General features: G+C 42.3%; 1 protein-coding gene across 4 annotated transcripts in view; it reads left to right on the top strand.

Annotated features, from left to right (window-relative positions):
* LOC127448734 (rho guanine nucleotide exchange factor 11-like) overlaps nt 1-27,275 on the top strand; it is a 137,411-nt gene that overhangs the window by 8,585 nt on the left and 101,551 nt on the right. For all 4 annotated transcript variants that reach the window (XR_007898581.1, XM_051711528.1, XM_051711520.1 and 1 more), the window contains exons 2-4: nt 6,286-6,377; nt 6,498-6,596; nt 6,683-6,732. Coding sequence is in view for 3 of the 4 variants with exons in the window: in XM_051711528.1 (XP_051567488.1) it covers nt 6,286-6,377; nt 6,498-6,596; nt 6,683-6,732 (241 nt within the window). In the remaining variant the exon portion in view is untranslated. The remainder of the gene's footprint in view (nt 1-6,285; nt 6,378-6,497; nt 6,597-6,682; nt 6,733-27,275) is intronic.

The following is a 27,275-nucleotide window of genomic DNA, read 5'->3' as shown; positions in this document are numbered from 1 at the left end:
TTAATTTTGAGTTTCAGTGTTTTAAAATAAAATATCAATCAGAATGAAATTTCAGTGTACCATTTGTAATTCGGTAATATGTGAGAATTGGTTAGGAGTCTGAATACTTTTGCAAGGCACTGTGTGTGTGTGTGTGTGTGTGTTTTATTTATATATATATATATAAACTTGGCAAAAAAAGAAACGTCCTCTCACTTTCAACTGCTTTTATTTTCAGCAAACTTAACATGTGTAAATATTTGTATGAACATAAAAAGATTCAACAACTAAGACATAAACTGAAGTTTCACAGACATGTGACTAACAGAAATGGAATAATGTGTCCCTGAAAATCAAAATCAAAAGTAACAGTCAGTATCTGGTGTGGCCATCTCCTCCTCATGGACTGCACCAGATTTGCCAGTTCTTGCTGTGAGATGTTACCCCACTCTTCCACCAAGGCACTTGCAAGTTTCCGGACATTTCTGGGGAGAATGGCCCTAGCCCTCACCCTCCGATCCAACAGGTCCCAGACGTGCTCAATGGGATTGTGATCCGGGCTCTTCGCTGGCCATGGCAGAACACTGACATTCCTGTCTTGCAGGAAATCATGCACCGAACAGGCAGGTGTTCAGGTGGCATTGTCATGCTGGAGGGTCATGTCAGGATGAGCCTGCAGGAAGGGTACCACATGAGGTCTTCCCTGTAACGCACGGCATTGAGATTGAGCTTGTTGTCATCGCAGGCAGTCCGATGATGCTGACACACACCGCCCCAGACCATGAAGGACCCTCCACCTCCAAATTGATCCCGCTCCAGAGTACAGGCCTCTGTAACGCTCATTCCTTCGACGATAAATGCAAGTCCGACCATCACCCCTGGTGAGACAAAACCGTGACTCGTCAGTGAAGAGCACTTTTTGCCAGTCCTGTCTGGTCCAGCAAAGGTGGGTTTGTGCCCATAGGCGACGTTGTTGCCGGTGATGTCTGGTAAGGACCTGCCTTACAACAGGCTTACAAGCCCTCAGTCCAGCCTCTCTCAGCCTATTGTGGACAGTCTGAGCACTGATGGAGGGATTGTGCGTTCCTGGTGTAACTCGGGCAGTTGTTGTTGCCAACCTGTACCTGTCCTGCAGGTGTGATATTTGGATGTACCAATCCTGTGCAGGTGTTGTTACACGTGGTCTGCCACTGCGAGGATGATCAGCTGTCCTTCCTGTCTCCCTGTAGTGCTGTCTTAGGCATCTCACAGTACGGACATTGCAATTTATTGCCCTGGCCACATCTGCAGTCATGCCTCCATGCAGCATGCCCTAGGCACGTTCACGCAGATGAGCAAGGACCCTGGGCATCTTTCCTTTGGTGTTTTTCAGAGTCAGTAGAAAGGTCTCTTTAGTGTCCGAAGTTTTTATAACTGTGACCTTAATTGCCTACCATCTGTAAGCTGTTAGTTTCTTAACGACCGTTCCACAGGTGCATGTTCATTAATTGTTTATGGGTCATTGAACAAGCATGGAAAACATTGTTTAAACCCTTTACAATAAAGAACTGTAAAATTATTTGGATTTTTACAAAATTATCTTTAAAATACAGTGTCCTGAAAAAGGGACGTTTCTTTTTTTTGCTGAGTTTATATAATAATATCAGAATAGCAGCTTTGAAACAGATTACAAAAAATTGGCTTAAACCAGAACCCCCACAATTTCAAAGATGGAGAGAAATGATTTCGGAAATATACCAGATGGAGAAAGTAACATTTTAAAATTAATAATAAAAGTCTGGAACGTGAACACACATGGGATTTGCTTAAAAATATTGTAAAATAATTTAGATAAATAAATGAATCTGAAGGGAACAATTTTTTTAACAAAATTTGTTAAAATATGAGGTATGATGTCCTATCTCATTTCATATTTAAAAAAAAGGAGGCGATACCTTAACTTTCCACTTTATTTGAAATAAAATAACATGTAAATTAATGAATTGCACGTTATTTATAGAAAATGTTGTGATTTGATATGGTTATTCAAAATAACATTGTTTTTTATTTCTCTTTCTTGATGTACAATTTGTACATTGTCTTTAGTAAAAAGCAATAAAGGCTACTGTTGAGTAATTAAAAAGTGAGCACTTGGAATATTCTATGCTGAAAATTGGTATGCAATAATAACACTATGCAATTATATTGTACTGCTTATATTGCTTATTGCTTATATTATTATAACTTAAAGTAAAATTCTGTTCATCTAGAGTCCATGAAAGAAAGAAGGGTTTTGGGTGGCATTCACCCCTTTCCATAGCAATCTTGAAGTTTAAAAATTCTCAAAACTTATTTTTTGCAGGTATCATATTAATCCATTTTACTGGCTGTTTTATAGATAGCCTAATATATTATGTTTATATTTTCAAAGATGTTTTTGCTATGGCTAAAGAGGGTAAATGAAAAACAATTACATTTTAAATAAATACAACACTCTATCTGCTGAAAATCTACATTTAGATTCTCAAATAAATAATTTATCATGAGTCAGTTTTGTGGATTTCTAAGATTTTATATGTAAAGTGTGCTTTAAGAGACATGGGGGAGTGACTTGATTGCATCAGAGATGTCATTGGTTCAGCATCTGTTTGGGATCTGTAATCCAGAACGAAACCTACTACGGAGCAGGTTAGCCGTTTAGCGTAAGTTGCTATGTCTATGAACACTGCTAAAAACTGACCAACTTTCGTGGTACCTAAAACCTGGGGTTGAGGCAAACTAAACTAAAACTTACCTGCCTAGCCATCGAAACCGGCTTCATAGTACAGGCCTCTTAAGTAGAAAAGTGTGAACATGGGTAAAAAAAATACAAAGGTGTATCTCTAGACTTGTTTTTCCTGACTTTTGCTTTAAATTTTACCTGAACTTGCCTGATAAAAGAGAAAAACTCAGGCAGTTAGTGCATCCCTCAGATCAGTGACTCCTATCCTCCATGTAATAATGCAAATTTTTTCCAATCCAACCAGTGTGCCTTAGTTTTCTTGTTTCTATTTTAACCCTGCAGCAGTTTCTGTTACAGCAGTGTGTTTGTGTTTACTAGGAGAGCTGCTATTGTATACTAAAGGAATGTGTTATCATCTAAAGCCTGTCTATTTCTGATGAGCCATTGGAGATTTCACTTCATGAATTTTGGATCCACACATTGTCTGTTTGTTTCTATCTTCTTTATGTGCACCTTTCTCTCTATCTCTGTGTTACTTGTGTCTGTGATCTCAGTTTCCCTTTGAGTGTCTTATTCTCTGTCGCATTGTCTTTCTCTTTCCCTTTCACTGGTTTTTCCTGTGTGTCCACTTCCTGTTTGTTTCATATGCTTGTGACTGCAGGGCAGCTGTTAAGAAACAAACTCACCTGCACATGTATGATGACTCAAAACAGCGAAACTCCAAACATAACACGTCTGTCAACCATTAACTAAAGATTTCTGCCACTGTTTGGTGTGTGGTGGAGTAATGATCATTACTGAACTTGCTTAAAGGGATAGTTCACCCAAAAACGAAAATTCTCTCATGATTTACTCACCTTCATGCCATTCCAGATGTGTATGACTTTCTTCTGCAGAACACAAATTAAGATTTGTAGAAGAATATTTCAGCTCTGTAGGTCCTCACAATGCAAGTGAATGGGCTCCAAAATGTTGAAGCTCCATAATCCACATAAAGGCATCATAAAAGTAATCCAGACTACTCCAGTGGTTAAATCCATTTCTTCAGACATATGATAGGTGTGGGTGAGAAACAGATACATTAAGTCATTTTTTTATTTATCATAAATGCCCAGTAGGGGGCATTATGCATGAGGAATGTGAATCACTGAAAACAGAGGAAGAAGAGTGTGAAAGTCAGTCTCCACTTCACTGAGCAGGGAGGAAAATTTATAGTAAAAAAAAAAAAAAAAAGACTTTAATTATTGATCTGTTTCTCACCCACAGTATCATACCACTGCTGATTCTATGGATTTAACCACCAGAGTCATCTGGAGTACTTTTATGTTGCCCTTACGTGGATTTTGGGGCTTAAAAATTTTGACACCCATTCACTTGCATTGTATGGACCTAAAGAGCTGAGATATTCTAAAAGTCTTAATTTGTGTTCAGCAGAAGAAAGTCATACACATCTGGGATGGCATGAGGGTGAGTAAATCATGAGAGAATTTTTTTTTGGGTGAACTATCGCTTTAAGAGACATTGTGTTATTGAGCTGTGATCGAACCAGTTTCTTATTTATGAGGAACATGGATTGTAAACTTTTGCTCATGGCATTCATGCATACGGTTTCTATGCTTTTCACTGTCAGTCTGTTTCATGGTGTCTGTTTCTCATGCCGTACTTTGCTTACTTTCTATTTTTGTCTTATCTCTCACTGTAATACCTTTCTATTCTCTTTCATGCTTCCTTTTAGTCCTTTTGCTGCTTGGTGAGTTCTCTCATAATGTTTTTAGTGTTCTGTTATACACTCACGAGCACTTTATTAGGAAGACTATGGTCCTAATAAAGTGCCTGACGTGGTTTTCTGCTGTTGTAGCCCATCCACCTCAAATTTTGACATGTTGTGCATTCTGAGATGCTATTCAATTGTACAGAGGGGTTATCTGAGTTACCGTAGCCTTTCTGTCAGCTCGAACCAGTCTGGCCATTCTCCGTTGACCTCTCTCATTAACAAGTCATTTCCGTTTGCAGAACTGCCGCTCACTGGATTTTTGTTTTGTTTTTGGCACCATTCTGAGTAAACTCTAGTCTGTAGTGTGTGGAAATCCCAGGACATCAGCAGTTACAGAAATACTCAAACCAGCCCGTCTGGCACCAACAATCATGCCAAGGTCAAAATCACTGAGATCAAATGTTTCCCCATTCTGATGGTTGATGTGAACCTTAACTGGAGCTCCTGACTCATCTACATGATTTTTCTCCCCAGTTTGGAATGCCCAATTCCCACTACTAAGTAGGTCCTCGTGGTGGTGCGGTTTCTCACCTCAATCTGGGTGGCAGTGGACAAGTCCCAGTTGCCTCCGCTTCTGAGACTGTCAGTCCACACATTTTATCACGTGGCTCATTGTGCATGACACCGTGGAGACTCCCAGCATGTGGAGGCTCATGCTACTCTCCGCGATCCATGCACATCTTACTATGCGACCCATTGAGAGCGAGAACCACTAATCTACGACCATGAACCACGAGGAGGTTACCCCATGTGACTCTACCCTCCCTAGCAACCAGGCCAATTTGGTTGCTTAGGAGACCTGGCTGGAATCACTCAGCACACCCTGGATTCAAACTCGCGACTTCAGGGGTGGTAGTCAGCATCAATACTCGCTGAGCTACCCAGGCCCCCTCATATCTACATTATTTTATGCTCTGCACTGCTGCCACACACGACTGGCTGATTAGATAATTGCATGAATAAGTAGGTGTACAGATGTTCCTAATGAAGTGTTTGGTGTGTATATATTTGACTATTTTGAGATTATTGTCAACAGGCAATACCTGTAGCCACTAGGCAATTCCAAAATGTAAAAACAGCCTTTTTAATGGATAATGGATATTTTCTGTTTTCAAATATTTTTAAGTGAGTTTTGATTAAATAATTTGTACTTAATGGAATAGTTTGCCCAAAAATGAAAATTCTCATCATTTACTCACTCTCGTGCCATTCCAGATGTGTATGAGTTTCTTTCATCTGCTGAACTCAAATGAAGATTTTTAGAATATCTCAGCTCTTTTGGTCCATACAATGCAAGTGAATGGTTGCCAAAAGTATAGGGTGCAAGTTAGGGGCTGTTCAAACATGTTTTTGTTTGCATCTGCACTGTTTTTCTATGTACTGACAATACTCGCTTGACGGACATCCCAAAGAAAAAAGCAATTAACCATTCTTGAAACCTCACGGTTAACCGAATGTTAAAAACGGTAACCTAACCATGCATATCCCTTCTAGATATTGGCATCAGCCACTTAAAAACCCATATCAGTCGACCACTAGTTCTAATGACAGTACTGTTGTGAAACTCAAGAATACTTCATAATTTTACAAGCTCCATTATCTTTCCCCTTTTGCTCAGATTCTTTTCCCCTTGATTCACTAATTTTCATTGTTAGTTTTGCATCGCACAATGATACTTTTGTGTCCACTGCACTTCCTCCTCTACTACTTATTATTTGTCCACCTCCATTTGTTGTTTCTCTCTCCTGACTTGCCCTGAGGTCATAGTTAACATTTCCCTTTCATGCTGGTTGTCACATTTGTTTTGACCTCATGATTCTCTCTTTCAAAGGTTGAACAGTTTGACATTAGGAGACTCAGAGCGCAGGTGCTCACCTGGGCTGGAGAGGGAGACACCACCTGATCCCCCCTCAGAGACTACAGGTAAAGCAAGCAAATGTATTGTATGTTAAGTGTATGTGGTGCTCTGATCTTTATAATATATATCAGTGATTGTCAAACCACTATATTGTTTACTTCACTCTATCTGTCTCTTACGGGCAGGTCTGGTCCAAAGATGTGTAGTCGTGCAGAGGGACAATTTGGGGTTTGGCTTCACTGTGTGTGGGGAGCGGATCAAACTAGTGCAGAATGTGCGGCCAGGTAATAGCCGCTTTGCATCGACTCCCATTGTCAAACAATATTAAATAATTATGGTAATTAAGCCTTCTTTCTTCCTTGCTTTACAGGTGGAGCAGCAGTCAAGGCTGGTGTTCAGGAAGGAGACAGAATCATTAAGGTATTGTGTGTATTTTGGCTCTAATTGCCAGCAAGATTGCGTCATTAATGCTAGTACCACTGAGTACTAGGGGAATGTTTTCTGCTGTAACTAGCTAATGACTCGGGAGAAGGTGGCACAAATGGAAATCGTTGTTTGCGGATTTTGTCTCACTTTTTTTTTTTTTTTTTTTATTACAAAAATGTAGCATACGCTTGTTACATTTAAAATAGAGCCCAACTGATATGGGATTTTTGAGACCGATACCGATTTTAGAGAGGGAAAACTCACCGATTACCGATATGGTGACCGATATAGCTAATTTTTGAGCTGGAATGAAAACAGACCTTTTCTATGTGGATTGTGCACCGATATGACTATGCAGAGCCACCATCAGCTCAGAGTCAGCTCTGTAAACAGTGGAGTCGGAGCGCGCTCTGCTGGACAAACTACGCTATGACACCAATTCTAAAGTATTGTTTTCTGCATTATATGTTCTGATAAAAAGTTTTCATATCGGTGCATATTGGTAAAATATACACCGATACCGATATATCGGTGAAAGGCTAATATCGGCCGATAATATCTTTTTATACCGATATATCGGTGAAAGGCTAATATCGGCCGATAATATCTTTTTAATGTTGATTAAAATGTTGAAAACAAGTTGAGAAATGCTCAACTTTATGCAAATTTGGAATGAAAAATGCCGGGCAGCCAATTACTGAGCAGTGTTGTCGGTCATAAGTGCTCTAAAGCGCTTTAAAATCAGTAATGCATAAATTTCTACTAGATTCAGTGCTTTAATCACACATTTTTTTATTTTTAACTTCACACAGATTTCAAATGATGGTTGCAGGCATTCATTGTGGCAATGCTGTGGCCGGGTAGGCAAAAGTGAAATAAATTAACATTGTTGGTATACATCGGGCTTTCGGAAATGAAGCTGGCATCTTGCCAACTATTATTGGGCATATGATAAGATGATTACCCAGAAAACACGGAACATTCCCCTAACATTAGTGTATGGATCCAGTTTTGTTATTTTATTTCTTTATTTTTTGAGAACAAATTCCCAACATTCCAGGAATGTTCTCATTCCTAGAATGTTGCATGGAGGTTTTTGTGTGACAACATAAAAATAACTTTTACATAATGTGCTCTAATGGTTATTTTTAGGTTTTATTTTTTATAAACTAGCCTTCCAAAAACCAGTGCTGGTAAAAACAGATTACATGTAATCTGGATTATGTAATCAGAGTACAAGAATCACAACTAGGACTAGATAAATTACATTTTAAAATACTTGTAATCAAATAAGTTACATTTTATGGAATACATGATTACATAATAATCGGGCAACGACATTAAATTGTTCATAATTTATTGAAAACACCCCAATTTTTCTTTTTTAAAATCTTTTTTTAAATTGTAAATCAGCCTTTTGCTTATACACGTTCCATTATCTTTGAGTGTTTTCATAAGTAAGGGGGAGGGTTGTGAAATTGCACACACAGACCTGATACTAAACAGTTTTAGAGTTCCTTGACACTAGCCAGGTGGCTATAATAAAGCAATATCACACTAGCTAGTAGGGATGCTGCGATTATAGAGTTTCACTATTAACCACAATTAAAAATGTCACGGTTAATTTAACCACAAGAATTTAGAATCCACGGTTAAAAAAACGTGAAATGCTTTATTTAGATGTGGCAAAAATAATATAATGTATAAATATATAATCTAAAAGAGTTTATTCATAAGATTTTGTAAGCCTAAATGTGAAAATTCTTGTGCCTGTTGGGTACTGGATCTGTTACTGTGGTTGCGGACGGTGGCCATGTGGTGCTTAGCCAGGTGTAGCGGACTGAACTAAACTTTCAATTCAAGTGAAACTGAGGCTTAAACAACACGAAATCCAAAATATAACAAGAGGAATTCGATCTACCAGACTCTTATCCACCAAAAAAGCGACTGTTTGTGAGCATTTAAATGACTGACTGAAGATGGATTTAAATTATGCAGACAGAAGTCAAGATACACATCCTTCAGATGGGACAAGATGCTCCACTATTTGTCCAACAACTAGTAAGTTTAATATTTTTAGCTGTGGTGATTTTAAAGTGACGAATTAAAAGATGCAACTTTTTGTAATATTTAAGCGTGCTAACAGCGTGTGGTGCATTGCGTGTAGTTGCTATCAGCGAGTAAACTTTGAAAAGTTGCGTCTTAAATCGTCCTCATTATTTAAAGCATTGCTTCTGTACAAATTCAGCGCATTCATCAATAAATGTACATTTGAGTCATTATCAGACTTTAAATGATCTGCTGTAAGCAATTTTCCCATTATTATGCATAGTCCACAGGTTTATTTGTAAGGTGTTGTGGACAGTATTTTTATAGACTCGAGTATGTTGCTGCTTTTTTTTTTATGTTGGCAGAAAAGGAATATCCTTAAACTGTTGCAGAAGACAAACATGTTGTGCACCCACAATAATCTTGTATTTACCCACTTTTGTTACTCTGGTTACATTGAAGCACATCAAGTTCGGGATGTGCAAGCGGTGTTGTGCCCTAGATTGGAGCGTCTGTTATTATATACCTTCTATTTGTTGTGTATTTATCAGTTTTCTTATTGTAGGGCTGCCCTTAGCGTCAAGATATATCCCCCAAAAATATGTCCACTAAGAAGTTCATTTGTGATATATGAATTTTTTGCATCAGTGCTGTTGTGTAATAAGAAAAATTGCAAATAATTGTAAAACCGGTAAACCACAATTTTTTTTTCTCAGACGGTAATCTCACCGTCAAAAGCTCACACTTCAGCATCCCTACAAGCAAGAGTGCTGTATTGTCCTTGTGGAGGTGAGGGTGTGGTTGAACGCCCATCTGGGGAGAGAAAAATCGGTAAGGACATCCACCTGAGATGAATTGTGACTAATTACCATCTCTATGTTCACAGTGAGAGTTGGGGGAGATAAAAAGATGGCCAATTCACAGAGAGACAGACAGACCAGAGTCTTCGTGTTTGACCCCTGAGAGAGAGTCTTGTGTTGTGTGAAGCTGAAAAGCAGACTTTATTTGAGTGACACTGAAAAGCCGTCTTATGTTTTGAGTGAAGCTGTACAGCAATTGCTGGTTATTTGTGAATAAAATAGACTCACGTGAACTGTGGAAATGGTTCTCACTTCCTCCTTTATCTGCCCAACCTTAACCTTTGTTACTCTGGTGCTGAAACCTGGGATAAGGAGGAAGGTACACTCCTATGGAGTCGTCTTCTCCACTGGAGGAAGTGTTTTGGACACCAGGCCCTCATGGATCTGTGGGCGGAGCAGCAACAGCGCTTCGAGGCGCTCCTATGAGGCCAAGAGGAGGACCGCTGGGCATTGCGGAGCTTGGTACCTGGGGGTGGGGGGGCAGCAGCGAACCCCATGTGATGCTGGTGAAGATGGAGGCGCAAGATGAGCCGGAGGCCTTTCCCAAGGTCTGGAATGGCCACGGGCCCCGGCCTCAGGGGTGTGCTAACACTCCTGTCTGTCTCTCCCCTGGCTCTACCCATTCTTCCTCTCAGGTGGGGGAAGCTGCCACCACTGGTGTGGGTGTGAGGTTTGGGCCGGTCTGTTGTAGTTGCGGGGAGCCAGGACACATCCGCGAACAGTGCCTGGTGATGGAGGTGGGGATGGTGATCCGGGTCCCCGACACTCCACAGGCCAACCCCGATCGAGCTGGGATGTACCAAATACCCGTAATTATTGGGGGGGGGCACATACCAAGCCTTGGTGGGTTCAGGTTGTAATTAACTTTTTTTATTGATTCAAAGAAGAAAAAAACACAGCAGAGAAAAATATAACATATACACACCGAATCAACATTTAACTTTTAACCCTCATTAATATCCCTCCCCGAACACCCCTGTAGTCACATAAAATAATACACACACAAACAATAAAATAAAAAAATTTAAATAAAAATAATATATATAATAAACTTGCATAATTAAACTAAACATCTCTTTCCTCATCCCTTCCCGTAGAGTCCCACAAAACCACCAGATACCTACCCCACTTCCTGAAAAATAAGTCCCCCAGCCTTCAATCTATAATCTTCTCAAAAGCCGCCACCCTCCCCATCTCTGCCCACCACTCCGGAAATGGTGGCTCTCCATCTGACTTCCAACCCCTTAAAATAATTTGTCTGCCAATCATCACGCCAGTCAGAACCCAATTTTTTGTATATTTGTCCCCCAAATTTATAACTTCCCCATCGCCCAAAATGCAAAGTCTGGGGCAAAGTAGAATTTGAGGGCCCAGAATGTCACACAAATATTTCTGAACCTTTAACCAAAAATCTTGGATCTTAACGCATCCACAAAAAACATGGGTTGTGTCTCCAACTTCTGATTGGCATCACCAGCAGGTGGGTGTGGCTTTAAGACCAAGCCTATATAATCTAGAGGGAGTCCAATAAAATCTTTGTAAAATCTTAAATTGCATAAGGCGAACCCTTGCATCTCTAGATGCAGACTTGACATTTTTCAGAATCTTCGTCCATACTTCATCCTCCAATACCAAGTTCAAATCTTTCTCCCATAATCTCTTAATAGAAGTTAAAGCTCCATCCCCCAGACTCTGAATCAGCAGGGAGTAATAGACTGATGCCTCATGACCTTTTCCAAAAGCAGTAATCACCTCTCCCAAAGTATCTGTTGTTTTGGGGGGTGCGTGCTACTCCCAAAAACAGCACAGAGCATGTGGCGCAGTTGTAAATACCTATAAAACTGAGATCTGGGAATCCCAAAACGATGACCCAAATTCTCAAAAGATCTCAACACTCCACTCTCATACAGGTCACCGAGTGTAGTAACCCCCATCACAATCCACTCTGACCAACAGAAAGGGGACTTGTTGATACATAATTTTGGGTTAAGCCATATGCTCGAGGCAACATTTAAATAAATGTCTGAATTGAATACTCTGGCCACTCTTGTCCAAATCATGTGCAAATGTGAGATAACGGGGTGTGACTTAACTTCTCCGGTTAGTTTGATAGAAATGCTTTGCAATGGTGAAATAGGGGCTAGGATTCCTGTTCTATAGAAAACCAGGGAGGGGCTCTTTCAGGTGGAAGCGACCAATGAGTCAAATGTCTGAGACCGAACGCATAATAATAAAAATCTTGGGTAGGCTTGGCCCACCTTTGTCAATCGGCCTATGTAATTTGTTGAAATGTAGTCTGGGACGTTTACCATTCCAAATGAAGGACTTTGCTATGTTATCAAATTGCATGAAATAAGAGAGGGGGACATCTATAGGGAGTGACTGTAGCAGGTAGTTGAATTTTGGAATACAGTTCATTTTAATAACATTAACCTTCCCAATCATAGATAAATGTAATGAAGCCCACCTGCCCACATTGCTCAAATCTTTTAATTAAAGGGTCAAAATTAATCAGACAAATTTGCTGGGAATAAAATACCCAAATTCTTAATGCCCTGTTTGGGCCGCTGGAAGGCGCCCGGCTGGAAGGCCGTTACTGGGCAGTACGCTGTCAGAGCTAAAGCTTCGAATTTAGACCAACTGACTTTGTATCCTGAGAGCTTGGAAAAAGAATTAATAATTCTGTGGAGGCAAGGCCTAAATCTTGTAGGGTCAGAGACAAATAATAAAACATCATCTGCGTAAAGTAAAAACTTATGCACCATACCTCCCGCCACCACCCATGGAAAATCATCCTCCTTTCTTATCGCGGCTGCTAATGGTTCCAGGGCAAGACAGAACAATAATGGGCAAAGAGGGCAACCCTGCAGAGTACCCCTATTCAGAGTAAAATAATCTGAAATTAATCCATTTGTTTGTACCGCTGCTACAGGGTGTCTATAAAGTAACTTAATCCATCCAATAAAAGTACTCCCGAACCCATTAATTTCCAAAATCTTAAAAAGATAATCCCATTCTACCATATCAAACGCCTTTTTGGCGTCAAGTAAGATGGCAGCGACCGGAGTCTGATCATTCGCTACTGACCACATGATATTGATGAAACGCCTAATGTTATCAGAAGAGCTACGGCCCCGAATAAACCCCACCTGATCTATATGCATAAGAGATGTCATAATCGGTTAGCCAAAATTTTTGACAACATTTTTACATCTAGCTGGATCAAGGAAATTGGATGGTAACTTTTACACTCGCTTGGATCTTTGTCCTTTTTAAGGATCAGACTGATCCGGGTTTATGTCATGGTTGGCGGAAGCTTTCCGTTCTTTAATGATTCTGTATAAACTTCTAACAAAAGTGGAGCCAATTCTGTAGCATAAGATCTGAAAAATTCAGCGGCAAAACCATCTGGCCCTGGAGCCTTGCCAGTAGGCAGGGCCTTAATTACCTCGTCAATCTCCTCCAAGGTTATCTCAGAATCAAGAATGTTTTTGCTCAGTCGTCAATTTTGGAAGTTCTAATGGTTCCACAAAGTTTCTAATATCTTCATCAGTAGACGAAGACGTGGAACTATAAAGATCAAGATAGAGTTCTTTAAAGACATTATTAATATCAATGGCTGAGGTAAAAATTTCACCCCCAGCAGATTTCACTGAGGAAATGGTAGAAAAAGACTCTCTCTGCTTTATACACTATATTGCCAAAAGTATTCGCTCACCTGCCTTTAGACGCATATGAATTTAAGTGACATCCCATTCTTAATCCATAGGGTTTAATACGATGTCGGCCCACCCTTTGCAGCTATAACAGCTTCAACTCTTCAGGGAAGGCTTTCCACAAGGTTTAGGAATGTGTTTATGGGAATTTTTGACCATTCTTCCAGAAGCGCATTTGTGAGGTCAGACACTGATGTTGGACGAGAAGGCCTGGCTCGCAGTCTTCGCTCTAATTCATCCCAAAGGTGCTCTGTCGGGTTGAGGTCAGGACTCTGTGCAGGCCAGTCAAGTTCTTCCACACCAAACTCGCTCATCCATGTCTTTATGGACCTTGCTTTGTGCACTGGTGCGCAGTCATGTTGGAACAGGAAAGGGCCATCCCCAAACTGTTCCCACAAAGTTGGGAGCATGGAATTGTCCAAAATCTCTTGGTATGCTGAAGCATTCAGAGTTCCTTTCACTGGAACTAAGGGGCCAAGCCCAGCTCCTGAAAAACAACCCCACACCATAATCCCCCCTCCACCAAACTTCACAGTTGGCACAATGCAATCAGACAAGTACCGTTCTCCTGGCAACCGCCAAACCCAGACTCGTCCATCAGATTGCCAGATGGAGAAGCGTGATTCGTCACTCCAGAGAACGCGTCTCCACTGCTCTAGAGTCCAGTGGTGGCGTGCTTTACACCACTGCATCCGACGCTTTGCATTGTACTTGATGTATGGCTTGGATGCAGCTGCTCGGCCATGGAAACCCATTCCATGAAGCTCTCTACGCACTGTTCTTGAGCTAATCTGAAGGCCACATGAACTTTGGAGGTCTGTAGCGATTGACTCTGCAGAAACTTGGCGACCTCTGCGCACTATGCGCCTCAGCATCCGCTGACCCCGCTCTGTCATTTTACGTGGCCTACCACTTCGTGGCTGAGTTGCTGTCATTCCCAATCGCTTCCACTTTGTTATAATACCACTGACAGTTGACTGTGGAATATTTAGTAGTGAGGAAATGTCACGACTGGACTTGTTGCACAAGTGGCATCCTATCACGGTACCACGCTGGAATTCACTGAGCTCCTGAGAGCGGCCCATTCTTTCACAAATGTTTGTAGAAGCAGTCTGCATGCCTAGGTGCTTCATTTTATAAATCTGTGGCCATGGAAGTGATTGGAACACCTGAATTCAATTATTTGGATGGGTGAGCGAATACTTTTGGCAATATAGTGTATATCTAGCCAAAAGCTTCCCTGCTTTGTCTTGCCCTGAATAACCAAAACTCCACTTTCCACGACAAAATAGTATTATATCTGTATTTCAATCGGGTCAATTCTCTGAGGCCATCAGACGACATTCTGCGCTTCAGCTCTGCCTCTGCACTTTTAATATTCCCTTCCAACTCCACGAGTTCTCATGCTTTGGATTTTTTGATAAATGAGGCATACTGTATGATCCGACCCCTAAGAACCGCCTTAAGTGCCTCCCAAGCCACGCCCACAAAGGATACTGAGGACCAGTTGGTCTCCATATAGACATTGATTTCAGTCTTTAACATTTGTTGGAAATCAGGATTTTGCAAAAGGGATACATTAAAGCGCCAACTATATGATTTCTTTTTCTCCGTATGTTGCAACACCTCTAAACTCACTAGGGCGTGATCTGAGACTAAGATGTTTCCAATTGAGCAGTCAACATCAGATGAAATGAGGGACTTCGATATAAAAAAAATCTATTCTAGAATAAATCTTATGGACTGATGAAAAAAATGTATAGTCTACCAGAAGGGTTCAAAAGTCTCCAAATATCTGCAAGACCAAGATTTTTGCACATATTGTGAAGTGTCACTGTTGCTGTAGTGGGCTTACACACTTTTGCTTCACTATGATCGAGGACTGAATCCATCAATAGATTAAAATCTCCTCCCAGTATTATATCATGAGGGGTGCCAGCAGCTTGCAACATCCCTTCAAGATCTATAAAAAAGCCCTGATCATCAGCGTTAGGTGCGTAAATATTAGCCAAAATCAAACTTTGCCCCTGAATTTCTACTAAAACAATAATGACTCTTCCTGATTTATCTTTGATCTGTTTGAGAAATTTGAATTGTAGATGTTTACTTATCAATGTAATGACCCCCCTGCTCTTACTTGAGCCCGCACTAAAGAAAATATGTCTACCCCATATCTTCCCAAATTTTTCAGCTTCCTGCTGTGAAAGGTGCGTTTCTTAAAGAAACACTATATCAGATTTCTTATGTTTAAGAAAAGAAATAACCTTTCTTTTTATAGGGTGCGCTAACCCATTCACATTCCACGTGGAGAGAGATAATCCCATCATATTAACATTTGACATTTGATATAATAGAAAAAATAAATCGTGTGTCAAAAACAAGATTATACAGACCACATTCCAACATTATTGCAACAATCAAACCCCGAACTCCCCCCTGAACCAAACAAACAGAAAAAAGAAAAACCTGCGCATCAACGCACGACTGTGCCAACCGGCGTCAATCCCTCTAAACTCAAAAGGTCCATGTACGCATACGAGAGTCCCCGTGACAACTTTGAAGTCTGGTGCCTCTGCACAAAAGGCAAAATTACATAACAGGAAATACTTTGTAAAACATACCCTAGCCAATAGGCAGAATAAACGCAAAGAACATATAGATTCATTCACAGAACTGACTCGAAGGTGTGTTCCTCCACAAAACAAATTCCCGCTGATATAAATCTGTTCAGTTTCCTCGGACAGACAAACAATTGTTCAGTGAGCCGGCTGTTATGAGTGCAGCAGATGACGAAATCATTCTAAAGTCCCTTAAAAATATTCCACAAAAACAAACTCCAGCAAACAGGAGGCATAAGCACAAAGAACGAACAGAATCAACCACAACTGTCCCGAAGGAGTGTTATTCAACAAAACAAGCTCCAGCCGCTAGGCGGAACCAGCACGTAAAAACAGAACAGGCACCCCGGTTTCTCGAATGGTCAAGTGTGTATTGAGTGAGTCAAATTCACTCGGAGGCTGCATAAAAAAATACGCCATGACTTATTCAGTCTGTCAACTTTTATAAAAGACAACCTTGTGTAGGCATGAAGATATTTTGTATATATGATGGCGTGCGGATGGCTGCCTCGGTGTGGAGCTCCTCAGTTCTTTTGTTGTTTTTGTTTGTTTGTCCTGTGTTTAGTAATCTTTTTCCAGTCAGTTTTAACAGATACGAACAGCTGAACATTCGACAGCATATACCAGACAATCTTTTCCCGGTTTTCGAATATTCGGACGTTTTGCTAGACATTTCAGCTGGAGGCGCAGCTCTGCTGTTCAAGAGACGCAGGCGAGGGAGACGAGCCGGCGCGCTGGTCAAACTCCGTCAGCACGGATTTCAAGCAGCGCTGCCAAGTGTTCACTTAGCAAATCTCCGCTCTCTTCCTAACAAAATGGACGAACTACATCTCCTCACCCGCACAAACAAGGACTTTTCAACCTCTGCTGCCTTGTGCTTCACAGAAACCTGGCTGAGTGAAGCCATTTCGGACAGCACGTTACATCTGCCGGGCTTCCAGCTGTTCAGAGCAGACGCATCGTGGAGTTAACGGGGAAAACGAGAGGCAGTGGAACATGGTTTTATATCAGTGAAAGTTGGTGTACAGATATAACAACGTTAAAGAGGATGTGCTGTCCTAATTTGGAAGTGCTCTTTATTAACTGTAAGCCTTTCTACTCGCCGCGGGAGTTTTCCTCATTTACTCTGGTGAGTGTGTGTATATCGCACCAAACGCGTGTTTGAACCCAGCGCTGCATCAGCTGGCTGATCAAATCACAGACATGGAACAACAATACCTGGACTCAGTTATTATTATTCTTGGGGATTTTAACAAAACAAATCTCACACGTGAACTGCCCAAATACAAACAGCACATCACATGCCCCACCAGAGACATACTGGATCATTGTTACACAACAATAAGGGATGCATATCGCTCTGTCCCTAGAGCAGCTTTGGGACTCTCTGATCACTGTCTGGTTCATCATCTTCCAACCTACAGGCAGAAATTAATATCAACCAACCCAGTAGTAAGGACTGTAAAGAGATGAACCAATGAAGCAGAGGGGGAACCAGGAGCCTGCTTCGATTGCACGGATTGGAGTGTGTTTGAGCTGCAACCACAGACCTGGACGAGCTCACAGATACTGTTAAATCATATATCAGTTTCTGTGAGGATATGTGCATTCCTACTAGGACTTATTTAAAGTTCAACAATGACAAACCGTGGTTTACAGCAGAGCTCAGGCAGCTTCGTCAGGCCAAAGAGGATGCTTACAGGGGTGGGGATAAAGTCTTGTACAGTCAGGCCAGGAACACACTGAACAAGGAAATCAGAGTGGCTAAAAGAAGTTACTCTGAGAAGCTGAAAAACAAGTTTTCATCTAACGACCCTGCACCAGTGTGGAGTGGCATGAAACAACTCACAAATTACAGGACTCCTACCCCCAATCCTGTAGGAAACCAACAACTGGCTGACGACCTGAATGTGTTCTTCTGCAGATTTGAAAGGCCCAATCTCACACCCCACACCCACTCTGAGCTTCACTTCACACAAACACCAACACCTCCTGCAACCCTCCTCCTCCCCCCTCTTGCTACTCAACCTGCACTTAAGATCTGTGAAGATGATGTGAGCCACGTCTTTCGGAAACAAAAGACGAGGAAAGCTTCAGGCCCAGATGGCGTCTCACCAGCGTGTCATCGATCTTGTGCTAACCAGCTAGCCCCCATCTTCACACAGATCTTCAGTAGATCACTGGAGCAGTGTGAAGTCCCATGCTGCTTCAAATGTTCAATCATTATTCTTGTCCCAAAGAAACCAAAAATCACAGGACTTAATGACTACAGACCTGTCGCTCTGATGTCTGTGGTCATGAAATCATTTGAGAGACTGGTGTTGGCCCACCTGAAGAACATCACTGGACCCTTTTTAGATCCCCTACAATTTGCTTATCGAGCAAACAGGTCTGTGGATGAGGCAGTCAACATGGGATTGCATCATATTCTGTAACATCTGGACAGACCAGGGACATATGCAAGGATCCTTTTTGTGGTCTTCAGTTCAGCTTTCAACACCATCATCCCAGCTATACTCCAGAATAAATTACACCAACACTCTGTTCCCATGTCTATCTGTCAGTGGATTACCAGCTTTCTGACGGACAGGCAGCAAGTTGTGAGACAGGGGAAACTCACTTCTAGCACCTGTACAATCAGCACTGGTGCCCCCCAGTGATGTGTGCTCTCCCCACTACTCTTCTCCCTCTACACCAATGACTGCATCGCCAAGGACTCATCTGTCAAGCTCCTGAAGTTTGCAGACGACACCACTGTCATCGGCCTCATCCGAGATGACGATGAGTCTGCATACAGAAGGGAGGTTGAACAGCTGGCTGTCTGGTGCAGTCAAACGGTGGAGATGATTGTGGACTTTATGAGGAACACCCCAACACTGACCCCCCTCACCATTCTAAACAGCACTGTGGCAGCAGTGGAGTCATTCAGGTTCCTGGGCACTACCATCTCACAAGACCTGAAGTGGGAGACACATATTGACTCCATTGTGAAAAAGGCCCAGCAGAGGTTGTACCAGCTGAGGAAATTCAACCTGCCACAGGCGCTGCTGATACAGTTTTCTCAGCAGTTATTGATTCTGTCCTCTGCACTTCAATGACTGTCTGGTTTGGTTCAGCTACGAAATCAGACATCAGAAGACTACAAAGGACAGTTTGGACTGCTGAGAGGATTATTGGTTACCCCCAGCCCCCCCCTTCAAGAACTATACACTTCCAGAGTGAGGAAAAAGGCTGGAAAAATCACTCTGGACCCCACTCACCCTACCCACTACCTTTTTGAACTGTTGCCTTCTGGCCGACGCTTCAGAGCTCTGAGCACCAGAACCGTCAGGCACAGGAACAGTTTTTTTCCCTCAGGCTATCCATCTCATGAACAGTTAAATTGCCCCATTGAACAATAACTATGTGCAATACACAGTTTAGTCTTTTTAATATTTATCCAACACATCCAACCTCTTCTGCCATTTCATTACTCTGGGGGGAAGAAAAAAAAACAAAAAAACATTTGCACTGTACATAACAGATTTGTATTTGCACTGTACATAACAGATCATTAGATATGCACTACCCATGTGTATGTGTGTATGTATGTGTGTGTCTGTACGTATGTGTATAATTCATTTTTATTTTTTATTATTATCTATGTCTTGCTGCTGTTTTTGTATTGTTTTTGTATTGTTGTACACTGGAAGCTCCTGTCACCAAGACAAATTCCTTGTATGTGTAAGCATACTTGGCAATAAAGCTGATTCTGATTTTGCAGTCATTCTTAGTATCCATTCTCAATCTGGCCAGGAACTTCAGTGTAAAAGCGATCATCCGTCCATGCAAAAATTTCTTGAAGGAGTTATTCCACAAAACAAACTCAATCCGCTAGATGGAGCCAGCGCAAAAAGAAACAAAAATGTCGCCCAGCTTCCTTAGACAGCCAGAGTAAGTACAGCGAGTTAATCCACTCTGGAGCTACATGAAAAACCCCAAATGGCTTACTCACCCATTGTTTTATAAAAGACAGTGCTTGCTTGGGACACATAAATACCCTGCGACCATCCTTCGTTTCTATTCTCAGTCTGGCCGGAAACATCAGTGCAAAAGCGATCTTCCATTGATGTAAGAGTTTCTTACATTCCTTGAACCGATCGCGTTTCGCTCTTGTCGAATTCGCAAAGTCCGGGAACAAGAAAATATTGTGATTCTTCTAAGAAAGCTTTCCTTAGCTCCTCGCCTCACGTAACAAGATCTTTATCGGATGATCTCAGAAATTTGGCCAGAATTGATCTGGGCCTGTCTCCCTCAGCGGATCTGCGAGCCGGGACTCTGTGAGCTCGCTCGATTTCCAGTTTATGGCCTGTTATGTCGAGCAGACCCGGGAAGAGCTCATCCAGGAATTTATCCATATCTCTGCCCTCTTCATGCTCAGGAATTCCAACAATTCGTATATTGTTCCTTCGATTCCTATTTTCGAGATCTTCCAATTTTTCCAAAATGGATTCCAAATCTGTTTTTGACGCAGGCGGATTAGCAGATAATTCCCTTTCCGATGACTCATGATAATCGAGCCATCTTTCAACTTCTGCCACTCTTGTGACCAACTCAGAGAATTTTGTTTCCATCACTGTAATCGATCGAAATATTACAGCGAGATCCTCCAAGTCAGCAACAACCTTCGTCAGCATCACCGAGATGTTGGACAGTTGACACTGAATTTCTTTTCCCGAGATGTCATCCAAATTGAGTACCCGGTCCACAGGCCCGCCAGAGGTTTCAGCTAGAGTACGTAAGTGTCTTTTAATGTCTCCAGAGTCTGAGGATTTTGACTTCTTTGCCATGTTTACCTCAAAGAGCAAATATGTAACCGGGTGTATCAAATCTCATCGAATTAAACATGAAAATAATTAAAAAACTAGCAAAGTGTGCAGAGCCAGTCACTCAAGTCTGCTTCTCGCATGGGATCACGTGACCTCCCCACAAAATGTGACAACTGTCCGACGAGATGGTGGATTCAGGTTGTAACCAAACCTCTATTCGTCCATGCTTGGTTCATAATGGGGCATTGGATTCAAATAATCGGGTGAAGATGAGGTGTGTGCATGGGGATATTTACGATTATCCTGCAGTGACTGTCACTTCTAATTCGGGGTCAAAAGCATAACATTGAGGCCGTGGTTAGTTCCCGCCTCACCCATCCACTAATTTTGGGTACTAATTGGCCGTCTTTTCCCGAATTGTTAAAGGGGTTGTGTGTGGATGAGTCCTTTTAATACAGTGGGACGGTGTGGGGTGTGCATTGCTCTGACGGGGGAGGTGGAGCCGGGGCTGTCTACATCAGCTCCACATCAGGATGACGTAAGGGAGGGGGAAGCCTCAGCTTCCCCAGCCCATAGGGGAATTCCCGCTGGGGATTTCCCTCTGGAGCAGACGCAAGACAAGACTCTTAAGCACGTATTTGACCAAGTGAAAGTAATTGATGGTCAATGCCTTCAGCCGCGCATTGCACTCACTTATCCGTATTTCTCAATTATAAATGATCGGTTGTATCGAGTGACGCAGGATGCTCAGACAAAAGAAGATACAAACCAGTTGTTAGTACCAAGGAGCCGTCGGGAAATGTTGTTCCAGGTGGCTCATCATAGTCCGATGGCAGGTCACTTGGGACAGGGGAAGACACTAAGCCATCTCATGGCCCGTTTCTATTGGGGATGCTAGCTGGTGGTGTGTGACATGAATGTCAGCTGGTGAATCCGCTGGCCACTCCAAAAGGGCCATTGCGCCCTCTTCCGTTGATCGAGTTTCCCTTTGACAGAGTTGGCATGGACCTCGTCAGGCCATTAGAACGGTCAGCATGCAGGCATTGCTTTGTGTTGGTTCTGGTGGACTACGCAATGTGATACCCGGAAGCAGTGCCTCTTCGCAACATCTCAGCATGTAGTGTTGCGGAGGCACTCTTCAGAATAATCTCCCGAGTGGGGATTCCGAAAAAAATCCTTGCTGATCAAGGCACTACTTTCATGTCACGTACACTACACGAGCTGTACGAATTATTCTGTATTAAATCGATTCGGACAAGTGTGTACCATCCACAAATGGATGGCTTGGTCGAACGATTTTTAATAAGACCTTAAAAAAAAATATGATTTGTAAGTTCGTGCACGAAGATGCTTGGAATTGGGATAGGTGGCTCGAACCCTTTATTTGATGTACGAGAGGTCCTGCAAGCCTCCACGGGGTTTTCCCCATTTAAATTATATGGGCGTAAGCCCTGTGGTGTGTTAGATGTCATGAAGGAAAATTGGGAGGAGGGACCTTCACAAAGCACAAATGAAGTTCAATACGTTCTTGACCTAAGAGCAAAACTCCACACACTGAGGCGACTATAACAGGAGAATTTTCTACAGGCGCAAGAACGTCAGTCCCGGCTGTATAACGGGAGATCGGCTACGGGAATTTGCACCGGGAGATAAAGTACTTGTATTACTGCCCACATAGAGCTCTAAATTACTCGCAAAGTGGCAAGGGCCTTTTGAGTCACACAGTGAGTTGGGGAAGTCGATTATGAGGTAGTGTCTACGGATAGGGGCAGGGTTCATCAAATTTACCACCTCAACCTACTAAAACCATGGAGAGAGGTGTTCCCCGTATCCTTGGTGAAGGTAGTTCTGCAGAGGGAGGAGCTCGGCCCAGATATGAGTCTAAAAGCCAATCAGTTCATCCCGGTCCCTTGCGGAGACCACCTCTCACCGTCACAATGTACGGAGGTTGCCAGGTTGCAGAATAATTTCTCTGACATGTTCTCGCCTCTCCCCGGCCGCACTAATCTAATAAAACACCACATCGAGACAACCCCAGGGGTAGTGGTACGTAGTCAGCCCTACCGATTGCCCGAACACAAGAAACAAGTAGTATGGGAAGAATTAAAGGGCATGCTTGATATGGGCATAATAGAAGAATCCCACAGTGATTGGGCTAGCCCAGTGGTTCTGGTACCTAAGAGCAATGGCTCTGTACGGTTCTGTGTGGAAGGTCAATGCGGTGCCGAAATGTTATGCTTATCCAATGTCTCGTATTGACGAACTGCTCGATCGGTTGGGCTCGGCTTGCTTTTATTCGAGACTGGATTTGACAAAGGGATATTGGCAGATCCCCTTAACGTCGATGTCCCGTGAGAAAACGGCCTTCTCCACACCGTTTGGATTACACCAATTTGTGACCCTTCCGTTCGGTTTGTTTGGGGCCCCGGCTACGTTTCAGCATCTTATGGACCGAGTCCTCAGACCGCAGCTGCGTATGCTGCTGCTTATTTGGATGATACCATTATTTACATTAATGATTGGCAACGGCATATGCAGCATCTAAGGGTGGTTCTGAGGTCGCTGCGATGAGCGGGGCTCACAGCAAACAAGAAGAAGTGCACAATTGGACGGGTGGAGGTACGGTATATGGGGTTCCACTTGGGTCGCGGGCAGCTGTGACCTCAAATTGATAAAACAACAGCGATTGCGACCTACCCAAGACCAGAAAGGAGGTGAGATGGTTTCTTGGGCTTGCCGGCTACAATCGAAGGTTTGTGCCTAATTTCACCAGCCCACTGACTGATCTCAATAAAAAGGGAGCCCCAGACCTGGTCCAGTGGACGGAGTCGTGCCAACAAGCTTTCACGCAGGTAAAAGCTGCACTTTGTGGTGGGCTGCTTCTGCATTCCCCTGATTTCTCTCTCCCTTTTGTTTTACAGACGGACGCATCGGACAGGGGGCTGGGTGCTGTTCTGTCCCAAGAGGTGGAAGGGGAGGATCACCCTGTGCTGTGCATTAGTCGAAAGCTCTCTAAGAGAGAGACCAAGTACAGCACCATAGAGGAGTGTTTGGCCATCATGTGGGTGGTCTTCACTCTCCGCTACTATTTGTTGGAATGAGCATTCACCCTCTGTTCGGACCACGCCCCGCTCCAGTGGCTCCACCGCATGAAGGATGCCAACGCCCGGATCACCCATTGGCATCTGGCACTCCAGCCATTTAAGTTCGAGGTGGTCCACAGATGGCTGTCGTGGACTTCCTCTCCAGAAAAGGGGGGGGCAGTCCGGACGGTTCCCACGGCCTGAGTCGGGTGGAGGTGAGGGCGTGGTCGAGCGCCTGTCTGGGGAGAGAGAAATCGTTAAGGACATCCACCTGAGATGAATTGACTAATTACCATCTCTGTGTTCACAGTGAGAGTCGGGGGAGATAAAGACGGGCAGTTCAGAGAGAGACAGACAGACCAGAGTCTTTGTGTCTGACCCCTGAAAAGCGGACTGTTTATTTGAGTGATGCTGAAAAGCCATCTTATGTTTTGAATGAAGCTGTACAGCGATTGCTGGTTATTTGTGAATAAAACGGACTAATGTGAACTATGGAAACCGGTTTCCGCTTCCTCCTCTATCTGCCCAACCTGAACCTTTGTTACAGTCCTATATCAGCACAACTGTGATTAGGCCGCTAGCATTAGGCCACAGGTAATCACAGCCATGCTGATTTAGGGCCATACAGCACGATTGCGAGTGTGATGTTTCTTTTATACAACAGTTCAACAAAAAAGTAAATGGAAAAATGAGGGAAAACTAAGAACTGTCACAAAAAAACCGCACTTGTGCAGGGAACTACTTTCTTATGCCATGGATCAGGATGCATAAAGCCTCCGTTATGGATTTGAAATGACACTTTAGAACTACTAACTTTCGCTTGGGCTGTTTCTTACAAATTATTGGAGAAACAAGAACGTGTGTGTGTGTTTGAGAGAGCGTTTTAGCATGTGAGATTACCTGCATCTGTCGTGACTCCAAAGCAGTAATGAACAGTAAAGCTATAGCTGTATAACGCTATTCCTCATCTGTAGTGTTAGTCAGTTTGCTTAAGATAATGGAATTTTGGTCAAATCCTATTTTCTTTGTGTAAAAATAGCCGTACAAGCTGAGGTCCCACCTGAGTATTTCACGGTAGCCGGTTCTCAAGAGTAATTCACTATAGATACCGCGATCTCCTCCACCATGTTGTTTACATCTCTAAACGCAGAAACTCCAGTATCAGGTAAGGTTGATTACTCCATCTGTCGTGTCTCTCAGCTGTGATAAGCCGCAATGCTGAAGCTGTTAGTTTACCTCTGTTTCCCCACTGTAGTGTAGTAGTAATCCGAGCGATCATGGAGTGAGAGACAATACCGATGACTTCAAAGAATCCGCATGCTGACTGACAGACTTAATGAACTTCAACTAAACTGGCTCATAACACATAAAAATGGTCTTGTCGCCACCTGCTGGCTAAAATCTTTAAAGTCACTGGGAAAAATGAAGACACACATCTTGCCCTTTTACATCTGTACTGCTCTTACACTTAAGTTTGAATGCTGATTCGAGGCATTCTGAACTAAAGAGAATCAGATTCGAGGACCGAAACTAAAAATTGTTATAATTACACTTAAAGCTGAAGTGTGTAATTTCTGCGCCACTAGCGCCACCAAACAGAATTGCAAAAATAAACATTATTTTCAGAACGGCTTTCTGAATATGCCCGCTTCTGCCGTTCATCCAACAGATAGTCCCGCCCCCAGCTCACACCATTGGTCGAATCAGTGTGTGATATTGTTTCTCTTGAGACAGGTCTTTGGAAGGATTTTGTCCATCAAATGCATCAAAATACATATATACACATTTGATATTCACAATGTAATCCACACATAAATGCCAAACCAATTGCAAGTTAGTTTTAGTTTTAAAACTTGATGGCACTCACAAAGTTTGGAGCTTATCTACTAACTAGGGCTGGGTGGTTTTTTCCATTTTTCTTTTTTTCAATTAATTCAAATGAACTTTTTTATGTGATTTTTAAATCAAGAAATAGAGGTTTTGCATAAAAATAATAGCAAACGCTATAGTTTGATATGTTGCCAATCCACCAATGGCTGAATAAGGAAGAGAAAAAAAATTCACAGTGCTTATCTTCCGATCAGCTGCACGTGTGTCACGCTTCAAATAAACATGACAGGTTGACAACACGGAAACTGATATAAAAGACACCGGTAATATTTCCAGTACAAGTGTACACAGTGTGATTTTAGCTCAACTTGGTTATAGATAGGAGAATCATACATCTGCCATTCCTTATACCATGATGATTCAGATAGATCACTAATTATTGCTTTGTTCTGTGACTTGTTTCAAGTGTACTGCATCTATAGCCAACATTTGGCAAACAATAATTTGAAAGTTGAATTGTAATGATAAATTATTTCATATTTCTGCACTACTCTGCGTGTACCGCTAAACGGGACTTATCTATCTGCAGGGGTTTATGAATATACATAGAAATTGTTTGATATACGAGTACTTTCTAGATAAACGTGATAATTTATAGATACTGATTTCTAGATAACATTCTAGATTGACTTGGTTTAGATAAAATGAATACCTTCATTGGCCAAGTAGTATTTTGCAGTTTTCTTTATTATATTATTTCTGAACATCTGGGTTTATTAGATTTTAATTTATTTTACATTTACACTGTTGACAACTTTCTGTGTGGTGCACTTTTTTGTGCGTTTTTATTGCACACCTTTGTTTCCTATAATGAAAAGTACTTTGATTTCTCTACCCAGGTTGCCTTGCATTCTAATAAGGAACATGCAATTTGAATCATGTTGGAGTACATTTAAAATGTGAAAAATCGAATCGTGATCCGGGATCGCCCAGCCCTACAACTAACGTAGTCTTCTGTTGATTGCGTCTTTCTGATGGCAAAATAACATGTCCAGATAGCAAAACAGCCTTGGGCTGAACAACTTGCCCATAATTTTTCTGTGTCCCCCATATCCCCAGAAGTAGTTGTGGCTGTTATTGGACCACAACTGCACCAGAAAGCTGAGGCTACAGTGGGGCAGCCTCAGCTTTCTGTTCTTGGCTGACAGAACTTTAACCCAACATGGTCTTCTGCTGTTGTAGCCCATCCGCCTCCAGGTTCAACATGTTGTGGATTCTGAGATGCTATTCTGCTCACTACAATTGCACAGAGGGGTTATCTGAGTTAGCATAGACTTTATCAGCTCGAACCAGTCTGGCCATTCTCCGTTGACCTCTCTCATCAACAAGGCGTTTCCATCCACAGAACTGCCGCATGCTGGATATTTTTTGTTTTTGGCACCATTCGGAGTAAACTCTAGAGACTGTTGTGTGTGAAAATCCAAGGAGATCAGCAGTTAAAGAAATACTCAAACCAGTCTGTATGGCACCAACATTCATGCCACAGTCAATCACTGAGATACATTTTTTTTCA

The sequence above is a fragment of the Myxocyprinus asiaticus genome, chromosome 1, assembly GCF_019703515.2.
Source record: "Myxocyprinus asiaticus isolate MX2 ecotype Aquarium Trade chromosome 1, UBuf_Myxa_2, whole genome shotgun sequence".
Lineage (NCBI taxonomy): Eukaryota > Metazoa > Chordata > Actinopteri > Cypriniformes > Catostomidae > Myxocyprinus > Myxocyprinus asiaticus.
This window is presented reverse-complemented; position numbering and strand designations above follow the sequence as displayed.